This window comes from Bacillus rossius, chromosome 1 (genome assembly GCF_032445375.1).
Source record: "Bacillus rossius redtenbacheri isolate Brsri chromosome 1, Brsri_v3, whole genome shotgun sequence".
Classification (NCBI taxonomy): Eukaryota; Metazoa; Arthropoda; class Insecta; order Phasmatodea; family Bacillidae; genus Bacillus; species Bacillus rossius.
Window position 1 is genome coordinate 229,944,538 of NC_086330.1, and position 12,082 is coordinate 229,956,619.

At 38.6% G+C, this 12,082-nt stretch overlaps 1 protein-coding gene across 2 annotated transcripts in view; it reads left to right on the forward strand.

Annotated features, from left to right (window-relative positions):
• Positions 1–12,082, forward strand: part of LOC134527345 (sodium/hydrogen exchanger 2-like) — a 430,632-nt gene that overhangs the window by 331,943 nt on the left and 86,607 nt on the right. For both annotated transcript variants that reach the window (XM_063359946.1, XM_063359947.1), the window contains exons 12-13: positions 2,545–2,666; positions 11,341–11,543. In XM_063359946.1, coding sequence (XP_063216016.1) covers positions 2,545–2,666; positions 11,341–11,543 — 325 coding nt within the window. The remainder of the gene's footprint in view (positions 1–2,544; positions 2,667–11,340; positions 11,544–12,082) is intronic.

Genomic DNA, 12,082 nt, shown 5'->3' on the forward strand with positions numbered 1-12,082 from the left:
AGGCAAAGTCCAAGGTAATAGTCAAAATCAAGGCAAAGGTCAAAGTCAAAATTTAAGTTTAAATGTCAAGGTCAAGGGCCAATGTCATGGTCAAAGTTTAAGGATAAAGGTTAAAGTTTAAGGATAAAGGTCAAAGTTCAAGGTTGAATTAAAAGTCCAAGGTCAAGGACATAAATTAAATTAACATGAAGGTAGCACATTTTAGCAGATGAAAACAAGATTGTGGCCTCTAGCAGACGAAAACAAGTTGGCGGACATGACATCATACTAGCCGTCGACATATGTACCTCGGCAAAAGTAGGGGGAGGTCAGTCTGTCGGTGGCATCTATGGAGGAAAGAACTGTTGTCTTTTTTTTATTTTTGTTCTCACTGTGTTTGAACCAAAGATGTACGAGCATGTTTTAAATACTATTTTGTTAAATTTTTTTAAATTAGATTTTTTTATAAATTTTAATATTTTTCCTTATTTTATAGAATAAAAATTACAGATTTTCAAGATGGCAGTCGTAACGATTTCGAATCCAAGATGGTGTCTGTTACACAACGCGCAACGATGATGTCATCCACACCCAAGATGGCCAGCATAACTACACATTAACATTTCTATAATCCAAGATGGTGACTAACGAAATGTGCAATGATGGTTTTAAATAATAATTTGTAACATTTTTATTAATTATTTTTTTTAAGAATTTTAATTTTTTTCTAAATTTCTAGCATAAAAATTACGGATTTTCAAGATGGCAGCCCTAATGAAAATTGCAACAGGTACGACTTAATACAATATAGCGGCCATGGGATCCTAATAGTCAAGGTGTTGCTTAGAGCGGCTTCTCGCTAAGGAATTTAATCCGTTTTCAGGCATTTTCAAGCCATTGGCATTGTTGAGGACTTAAAACAGGAAATGTTTCCTACAAACAGGACTTTCCTTCGAAATAAATATTTTTTTTTATAATTTTGAGTTATTTTGAGTCATTTTTGAGGAATATAAAGGAAAATTGACACCAAAAATGGCCACGTGACGGTACAATCCAAGATGGCAGTCGGCTCCTCCGGCTCCTCCGGCTCCTCCTGCGAAACCCTATACTCGGAGCCCCTATTCTACACTACTGCGGTTCTGTCTCAAACAGGTGATAAGATTTATTATTCCTTCAAATTAAAATTTTAAAATTTGTTTTTTTTATATACCTTAGTCAGGCAAATGCCTCGATTGTCGTGCGGTCAAAGTCATATGTTTTCCAACCCAGAGGTCCGAGCTATTATGGTTCGAATTACCACTGTTACACTGTATTTTGTATAAAAAATTTAATTTCATATATTCGATGAGGACAACAATAACATTTGCAGGTAACGTAGTATCGAACTTATATGCATCAGACAGAGCGATGCTTGCGCTGTCAAAGAACATACACCCAAAACAAAATGACAGATTCTAAAATGGCGCTACCCGCAATGCGGCCATGACATCATCCAAGTTTACGGCCTCTAGCAGACGACCACAAGATTGCATATGTGTCATTGGAATCTAAAAAATAAGTTGTAACATCAAATTCAATATGTCGGACATGTTATAGGGATTCTATATGGTGACCGTAACGAAAATTGCAACGTTCGGTATTGGGGCGCTCGATGTCAAGATGGCGGTATCCAAGATGAGGACTGAGGTTTAAGGTCAAGGGAAATATATCAAGGTGTAATTTCAAGGTCAAATGTCAAGGTCGATTTTCATGTTCAATTTTAAAGTTCAAGGTCAAAAGTTCAAAGGTCAAATTTCAATTACTAGGTCAAGGTTAAGCTTTAATGTCAAGGTTAAAGGTAAATTTCAATGTCATAGGTCTCGGTCAAATTTTGAGTCAAGGTAGGAGTCAAAGGTCAAGGTCAAAGGTCATTATCAAAGGTCCGGTTCAAGGTCACGGTCATCCAAAATGGCCACCGTGAAGTAATCGGTGATGTAGATTCAAAGGAAACCTATACCGCCACCTACACATTACTCCTACTCCAGTCCCCGGAGCTCCTTCACTATACTACTTTCCTCAATTATTGGGGTTGTGTTCACTTTCCCTGCCACCTCTTCAATTTATGTTCTGCAATTTGCGAACATTCTGCATACAGGCTGGATATAATATACATGTCAACACTGTGCAATCACATGAATGACATATAGAGGAAACACAAATGCCAATGCAATTAGGTCCATACCTAAATGCTTCTGTTTGTTGATATATCATTTACTGTGCTTTATGCTGTGATACGAGTGTACCTAAACTGCATTTCTATACTTTTGTCATAAGTATATGCGCACAGTACGCATTTTTTATGTTACAGGTTCTGACATGGTTAGATGTGTTCTTTGCAAATATTACATTATACGTAACAGAGATCTAGTGTATGTAAATGTGCACGGTAACGGGTCCGGGGATAAGCGATATAATAATTGAACCTATGTCATTGTCGTGTTTACCTCCTCTAAGTGTAGCCACAGTCTTGACGTGTATGATAGACACGAGCTCTGCTTGATGACGGTTGGACGCGTGCTACCGCAGCTCGACATGCGATGCCATCATCTTCCTGTTCCTGGGCATGGTGCTGGTGAGCGACCGTCACGTGTGGCACGCCGGGTTCGTGCTGTGGACGCTCGCGCTGTGCTTCGTCTGCCGCTTCGTGGGTGAGGCCCGTGCTTCCTGCGCGCTCTCTACAGCCTGGTCTGCAGTGAGCTGGTCTGCAGTGAGCTCGTGGCAGTTGCAGTCTGCATTGCCTGGTCCACAGATCAGTCACTCACGACGGAATTTCTGATATATTCACGAACTGCGCAGATCACTGAGCAAGTATACCATTGCAAAGGTATTGCATATTATAGTTTAAGATGGTTTTTCGCCTCCCCATGAAATTGAACAATATGGATGTTCGTCAGTTCTTCAGAGGATGATTTAAATATAGGTAAAAACCAAATAAAATTTATCAAAGCTCATTAAATGTAAAATAGTTATTCTTTAAAAGGAAAGGGTATATTTCACGACTGTATTTATAACTATAGGTAGATTTTACACGAATAAAAACAAAAACTAAGTTTATAACTAGTGGTTTTTACCCTCGCAATGGCTCGTCGGTGCTTTAAAGTTAGTTGTGTTAGCCATAGTTGCAAGACTTGTATTTTATTCAAGTTCTGCGACTATCATTTTACGACTTTATGAACCACCCTCGACTCCTACTGTTACGACCGACAAAATCATCGCAGACCAGACTTAGCCATTTTACCTGTTGGCTCAGTTTATCGAGCTTTTGGCTTGTTGTCTAAGGGTAACTGTTTCAATACCCGGCTGGGTCAGAGATTAATCACCTGTGTTACCTCTCCGTCCGGTGTCCAGGACTTGGTGTTAAATTGTCAGTTCACCTCCGAAATGGGAACACAATAGGCAACCAACACTGAAGCATTGTGCCTAGTACGCCAGCAACTACGCCATGGTCATCAGCCATGACGACGGTTAGGTACAAACAAGCCTCTGTATTCATAAACTTACACTCTGAATCTGACTCAGTGATAGTAATAATTGAAATTATCATAACTGATTCAGTATGATGCATTAAGGTAAACGTTTGCTCGATCCAAACCTTCTGTAAAACAAAAGATTACGAGCACAGTTTGGGCAATCCAATGGTGTGTTATCTTGTTTTGAGTCCCTGTGGGAGTTTCGTGTGACCTTATGCCGGGAACCATAAAGTCGACATGAGCGCTTTCACCTAGCGCATATTCACCTTTATGGCAGACGAGCTTGGGACTCGTACGCAACTCGCACGCGAGGTGTTTTGAAATTTATTTGAGCGCTTTTCACCACAGCAGTTAACAGGACAGTGGTGCCATTTCAGATCAACACCTTCTCCCTCACATTCAACTTTAAAAATGTGTAAAATCTTATCTCTGGCAGTTTATAAAAAATTAGTTCAAAAACTCAATTAAAAAATCTATTAAAACCTAGTGGCATTTTTAATTTAATTATATGACTTCAGCACGATCACTATTTCTCAACAAACTGTGATTCAGTTACGAAGTTGGTGAGACCTACTTGGCGTAAACATTTGGGCAACCACTAAAGCTTCAATGACACTGCTTCTCGTTTGAGAATACACTCGTAGCGAGTAAATTCACTACACATTAAGGGCCTGCCACATTCACGCAGTCGCGTCTGAATGATGCAACAGAGCTGATAGTACAGATACGGATATGACATTTGATTGGTTCATGTGACATTACGTCAGATACTGATGGTACAGTCGCGTGGAGCGGTGGCCTACCAGAGCTGGTGAACTCGAACTTCCAAGGTGAGACAGGTCAGTCAGCACCATCAGCATCTGACGTAATGAACAATATTGGCCAATGAGAAGCATGATAAGTATTTTAAAAAAAAACTGTAAAATCGTGTGAATATAATTATTTCCAAACAAACTTTTAGTTTGTACGTTTGTACAATTTATTCTTGAGCACCGTATTGTTTTTAATTTGTTTTCCTTTAAGTTGCTTTGAAACGGAAAATGAAGTAGGCTACTTGAAAAAAATTAATTAAATGGGAAACGTGTGTCGGCATGAAAATAGCAGGTTTGGTAAAAATATATTTTTAACGCTTAGCTAAATTATAAAAAGCATCTAAGTTAAATTAAAATTTATTTACAATTACCTTTTTTTGTGTAAATATCTCGAGTAAAACCAAGATAAATATCTATAGAAATCTACCATGCTGCTCTCTATGTATGATCACGTGAACCTGATGAATCAGACAATAGGATGTAGCACATTGCTACAGATAATCCATTAAGAGGCATGGTCAGACAACACGGCCAGCCAGATCAGACAGACGTGACTGCGCGAATATAGCAGGATCTTTATTACGCTGACTGGCTACTCGAAGCTTTGCTCAAACGATTAAAATTTATTATAGTCGTGCCTAATTTCTCGCTACTCGTGTGGTACTCCTGTTTTTTTATTGTTCTTTAAAGGTTTCAATAAAAGATAAGTAGTGTGTAACAGGGGATCCGAGCAATGGTGCCGGTGCGAGGAGCCAGGAGACGGTCCGCTATCTTGGATTGTGACGTCACGGCGGCCATCTTGGACGGCCTTGAACTTCAAATTTTTCAAAAAATGATCCAAAATTTTCCCAGATTTGTTTAAAATTGCCAAAATTTCCCGTTTTTTGAAGAAAAAAATTCCGCCAAAAAATCTAAAAAAAATTAAGAAAATAAAAAGTTTACCTATTTCAAGAGAAAGAATTCGCGTTTGGAGGGAAAATTCCCCGTTTTATTCCTCAAAAATTTAAAAATTCGGAATTCGAAAAACCTCAAAAGACTTTTGCTAAAAAAATTGCTTAAAACTCCTATGAGCTAGCCACTCTAAGCCACACCTTTACAATTAGGATGCCACGACTGCCATCTTGGATCTGCTATTTTGAATTCCGACAATTTTATTTTCTAGAATTTTCAACAATTTTGAATCACACCATTTTGAATTCTGATGTCACTATTGCAGTTTTCGTTACGACCACCATATTGAAAATCCGTAATATTTATGTTAGAAATTCGAAACAATTAAAAAATTTATAAAGAAAAATAATTAATGAAATTTTAATATAATATTATTTTAAAAAATGCACTTACATCATGGAGCTCGGAGTCCTTGGTTAAAACCTGGTGAGGGCAAAAATAATAAATGGTTACTGATCCTTCCTCCACAGAAGCCGCCGACAGACTGACCTCCAACCACTATGCCAATGTATATATATCGACAGATAATATGATGTCATGTCCGCCATCTTGTTTTAGTCTGCTGGAGGCTGTCATCTTGTTTTCGTCGGCTAGAGAACACTGCCACCATTTGGTTTGATTTTTGTCCGCTAGAGTACAGTAATAATTTATTATTAGTGTGGTGCCCGCCATCTTCAAATGTGGATGCCACCTCGGAAATTTGTAACTATTTAACTAAAATTATGAAACAATTCCTAAATTCATTTAAAATATTTGCAAATAATATACTGATTTATTCGATCGATTCCTGTCAATCGTTCGATACCTGGGGGTTGCAAAAAATTATTTTCTGTAAAATATAACAGTATTCAATAAATCATGTTCAAAATCCTAAAAGAGGGTTAAGTTTCACAAATACCCACCTCCAGTAAGCCGTTATGATCGCCATCTTGAAAATACGTAATTATTTAGCTAGAAATTAGGGAAATATTCCAAAATGCATTGAATAAATATGCGATTAATATCCTGATTGATTCTACCAACTCCTGTCCTCGGTTCGATACATGATCGATGCAAAAATAGTAATTTAATTAAATATTACATCAATGTAACATAAAAGTGGCAGGCTGGAAAAAAAATTTTTTTTACAAACACAATTTATTACATACATCCTATTCTACTACAAGGACACTTGCTAAAGTAAGCAATTCAATAAACATTTAGTTCCGCATTGGATTGAACTGACTAATTCTTTGCCCCAATCGCTTTACTGAAGACAGCGATCAGCCATATCCTTTGCCAGCATAGACTTTTTCTTCCCGACAGAGTTTCTGGATACTGTGTTTAATAGACTGCTCCACATCGTTGGAATTGTAAATGTGAGTATTTGCTGTATTGAAAGTGCACTTCTTCTCTTGGTCCTCGAACGATACGGCTTACCATAAATGCAGTCCAGCCCCAAGTTATATTTTTCTAAGGTACGTATGTAGCTTTTTTATCAGTAAGCTGATTGATAATGTTCTGCCTGATATCGTCAAGAAAAGTAGAAATTTCCTTTGTCTCACTAAACGTATTTAGATAATAGTAGTTTTTCAATATTCCGAGAAATTCAGAGTTTGCCAAGTGGAATCCGTTATCATTTACCTGTAGTGCACCGAGTACAGTCTTAGACTTATATTCATGTGAGGCCTCATCACATTCGTTTGCTGATCATCTATTTTTGTGCTTATGCGAGTCTCCATCCTAAAGTGAAACTTCGTACGAGAAGGAATATTTACATACTAGCTGCACGACCCGGCTTCGCACGGCTATACTAATGGAAAAAAATTAAGCCACATCTCCCATTTACAGTAATGGTAAATAAAAAAAATTCAGTGAAAATTTATTACAATGCTGTATAATGTACCGGAGAGAAAATGAATAGCACCGATGGTTTCCGACTCGTGCACGCAACGTACATCTGATGTACCCGTACTTCGCTACGGCAGTCTACAGGCAGATCACTCTTGCGCCGCTCATTATACATGCCCCTTCTTGTGGGTACGCCACTGCCGCGCGATGCCTGTTGCCATGGAGACGCAGAAGGCATGAATAATGCAAAATCCTGTTCTCATGCAGACAAAGTACCCACTGTTGCCTGGTTTTAACCACCCATGGGATCTAATTTTCGGAAAATGTCATCCTGCGTAACATAAGGAACATTACTGTGAAGTTTCAAGTCTGTAAAATATATATATTTGAAAAAAAGGGCAATAAAACAAATTAAACACAGAGAGAGGAAAAAAACAATAGTTTAGGTTTGCGATTTAAAATGATAAAAAGTATTTAAATACTAATTGAACTCTTATGAGGATACTGATTGCATCGTTGTTAATATTACACGGATGTTTTTTACTTCTATGGGAAAATTAAGAATGATAAGGCATGTAGTGCGTGGCAACAATGTTAATAGGCAATAGGAAATAAACATCTAGCGCCTGCGGCATTGTCAACACACACTTCGTACGTGTACTGCATGTTGTATCTAACCCCCTCCAACGCATTTGATTCTAAATTGGACTTTTAGTAAGGATCCCTAATGTTATTGATAATATAATATAGCCTATAGCCTTCCTCGATAAATGTACTATCCAACACTGAAAGAATTTTTCAAATCGGTCCAGTGGTTCCTGAGATTAGCGCGTTCAAACAAACAAACAAACTCTTCAGCTTTATAATATTAGTATAGATTTGCTCCGTTCTGTCTTCGCGCATTATGGGCAAATGCAAACGACATATCGCAGAAACCCTAAGGATACTGCAGTATTGAAGACGAACCTTTCACACCCTAACCAGTTGTACTAATTCCTGACATCCTGTACTCTTATGAACATCAATGCATCGCTGTTGCAGTGAAACCCGTACTTTCTGACGTACAGCAATATCTCTGTATGTCTTCAGGTGCATTTTCATATTATCTTTTCTGGCAAACTGCTTATAACATTTCCCACAGCCAAACATTTTGCGAGGAGGATTCTTAGCATATTCTCTCTTCTCATGTCGACCAAAATTACTGTTGTTCGAGAAAATCTTGTCGTAGTAATGGCAACGATGCTGGAAAGTAGTTGCTGCAGCCAGCACTACCAGCATTAAAGTCTCTTCTGCTGGTGGCACCACGACTGTTGAAGTCTTCTCTAATACTGACGCTGACGATGACACACATTCCATCGAGTTCTGCGTCGATGCCGTCACGACCATCGAGGTCTCCGTGGATGGTACAACTTCCATCAAGGCCGTCGTTAAAGATGGTAAAGATGCCATCGAGTTCTCAAGGCTATCGGACTTATGTATCAGACGAGTCAAACTACATGTTCCTTACACCATCATAGTCAGTAACAAACTGAAAGTCCCGTCGCCTAGTACCTGCAACTAGTAGAATAATATTCTAGTCAAAACCAGAACCTTTTGCATTAACATAATAATCAAAACAACATTTAAAAAAAGGAAGCACAATCGGAAGCAATTTGACAAAATAAATGGGCATGCAATACACACACTGACCACGCAATGAACATGCAATGACCACGCAATGACCACGCTTTGTACACACCAAACACGCAATTTACACGCAATGCACACTCAATGGATACACAATGGGCAAGCATTGACCACTCAATGCACACACCAAACACTCAATGTATGCACTAGACACACAATTTACACGCAATAAACACGCAATGTATACATAGGACACGCAATGACAACAAAGTACACACAATGGACACATAGTACACACAATGGGTATGCAATGGATACAGAGTATAGGCAATGAACACACACAACACACGTGTTGGTACGCACATGGTACGCATTTGACTAAAAGAAAGCAAAATTGGAAACAAAATTAACAGAAAGGAAGGACAATCGGAAGCACATTCGACAAAAAGGAAGCACAATCATCGAAAAGGAAGCACATCCAGAAGCATAATTAGAAGGCATGGAAGCACAATCAACCAAAAAGGAAGCACAATTGGAAGCACATTTAACGAAAAGGACGCACATTTCAAACGACAATTCTACAAAAAAAGGAATCACATTTAACGAGAAGGACGCACATTTGTACTCAAATTCGAGTAAAAGGAAGTACATTTAAAGTAACGGACGTATATGTGCACAAACATTTAAATCAGTAGCATGCGATCATAAATTTACGATAGGATATAAAACCTCAAACAGTCATTGGCTACAACAGTCATTGGTTCCAACAGTCATTGGCCCCAACAGTCTTCGGCTCTAATAGTCATTGGCTGCAGCTGTCTTTGACTTCATTCAGCTGCGAGAGTTAATTTATATCATGCAAAGGAAAATGATGTAAGTAGTCCCGATTCTCACCAACAGATGTCACAACATGTTGCATGTAGGCAAACATTATTTATTTATTTTATGTGGAATGAGGAATGATCACTAACGATTGCAAGAGAAGGAAGCCTTCGCAAGACACCAAGGAGAAGGTAGTTCGCCCTTCATGTTAGTGCTTCTCAGATGTCTCAAAACATATTATTTGACTGAGAAAAAATGTTTCTTATATGAATTCCACCTGATAAAAAATATTTTTAGTGCTGATTTAGTAACAGAAATTCACAGTTTAAATGTTAACTCTGAATAAATTTGCATATCCCCCTAAGTAAAAAAAATTTCACGCAGATATCGATTTCTCAGAAACCACCAGAAGCATGTGGAATACCACACGAATAATCAGGAGCACATGGAGAAAACTATCTAGTTATTGTCAGGAATAACCAGAAGCACACGTAGAAAACTAACGCACGTTTTTCTTAGTATCGGAAAATCACAGAAAAATAATAATGAAAATAAAAATTATAAACAACGAAATAAACTTAATGAAAAATTATGAAAGATTCTGGTTTGTACTAGAACTCTATACATGGTTAATGTAAGAGCCGCTATGAGAAATTCAAGTTTTTCTAAGGCAATTTCTTGAGGCATTTTGAATTTTGAATTTTTTTTATTTATTTTTATTAAAAAAAGATATATTTTCCCTCTAAATTTTTTTTTTAAGTTCTACCCCTCTTTTTTTCAACTTCTTGATGCAATGGTTCGTCTATCAAAAATTGTTTCAGGAAAACGTTTCGGAAAAAAAAATAATTTAGCAAACAATTTCTACGAAATTGATGTCGTGCTCAGAAGGAAGTTATAATTTTGTCGTCTTCCAACACTTGTTTTTTCAGCCCCTCGCAGTTATGGTTGGACATATAAAAAAAATTTCAGACAACATATTTTGGTATTATAACTCCTACGATTATAATATGCTAAAACGGATGTGATATTTTCCATAATATGGGTGTTACAGCAATTTTTTCTATTTTAAAAAAAAAATCTCCTCATTTCTACCCTTTTGGTTGGATATTGACCATTAACGAATTCTACCAAGATTTCCCACTACTATACTTTATGTATTGGTTTTGAAGTGATTTGTGAAAAATTGCGGCACTTGACGATAGTTTTGAGGTCTGTGGACCATGAAACGAAAAACTACTTAAAAAGTTTCTGGAAGTCGCACAATGGTAACGGATACAATAAGTAGTATTTCTTTTAAGTCTACCTAAAATTCACTGTAATTATTTTAAATAAAAACAACAGTAGTGGATTTGTGACGCATGGAGCCCTGTTTACTGTGCGAGGATTAGGATTGGGGATCCAACACATTTGTAACGGCAGCTATCTTGAATGAAGTTGATTTTGAACTTAACATTTTACATTGACACTGGTTACCATCTTGGATGACCTTGACCATTGCTATGTGAGGTTAAACACAAGGTTAAACAGAGAGATGACAAATACCTCTCACTGACTGGTGCATGGAGGGGGTGTGAGAGGGTAAACAGAGAGTTGACAAATACCTCTCACTGACGGTTGCATGTAGGGGGTGTGAGAGGGTAAACAGAGAGTGGACAGTAGCCTCCCTCTGACTGTTGCCTGGTAGGTATGCGAGGTTAAACAGAGAGTGTACAGTGGTCCTCTACCCCTCTGACCGGTGTTTCTTGGTGTGCCAGGTTGAACAGAGAGCAGGCAGTTGCCTTAACCTGACTGGTGCCTGGTTGGTGTGCGAGGTGTGTACCTGCTGTCGGGGCTGGCGAACCTGTACCGCGCCCGCCGCATCAACCTGCAGGAGCAGTTCGTGATGGCGTACGGCGGGCTGCGCGGCGCCGTGGCCTTCTCGCTGGTGGAGATGCTGGAGGCCGATACCGTGCCGCCACGCCAGGTCTTCGTCACCACCACGCTCGTCGTCATCATCTTCACCGTCTTCGTGCAGGTCAGCTCTCTCTGCTGTAGCTAATGTCAAACCTTATATGATGCGACCGTTTCCAGGTACAGGATTATTTGACTATTGCGCTTTGTAACTTGTCTGGAAAATGTGTTTCTTTACTGGCTCGGTAGGGTGGATGAATCTTGTATGACTGTTGTATAGGCCAAAGATAAAGTTGCTGATGTTTAGCAGCTAGTCCGCTATTCGCCTGAAATTAACCACATCATTTCAGAAATATTTTTTTCCCAACCAAAACAATACGAAGAAATTACAATGTTTTGTAAGCCAAGTGGACCCAAAAATTGTTTTCGGTAAATCATCATCACTGCTTTATCTCGGTTAAATGTATGCAGAGTTCGAATAAGTCACGACTGTTTGCATTTGAGTTTTCATTTACGGTCATAGACGCATACTTAGAGAAGAAGGGTCATACGCTCTTACTGCCACTCATAGACGCAATGGCGCTAATGAGCAGATGCAAAATACGCTTGTGTTCTCTCCTGACTGACTCATGCCACTTCCTGATAACATACGGAGGAACGTAG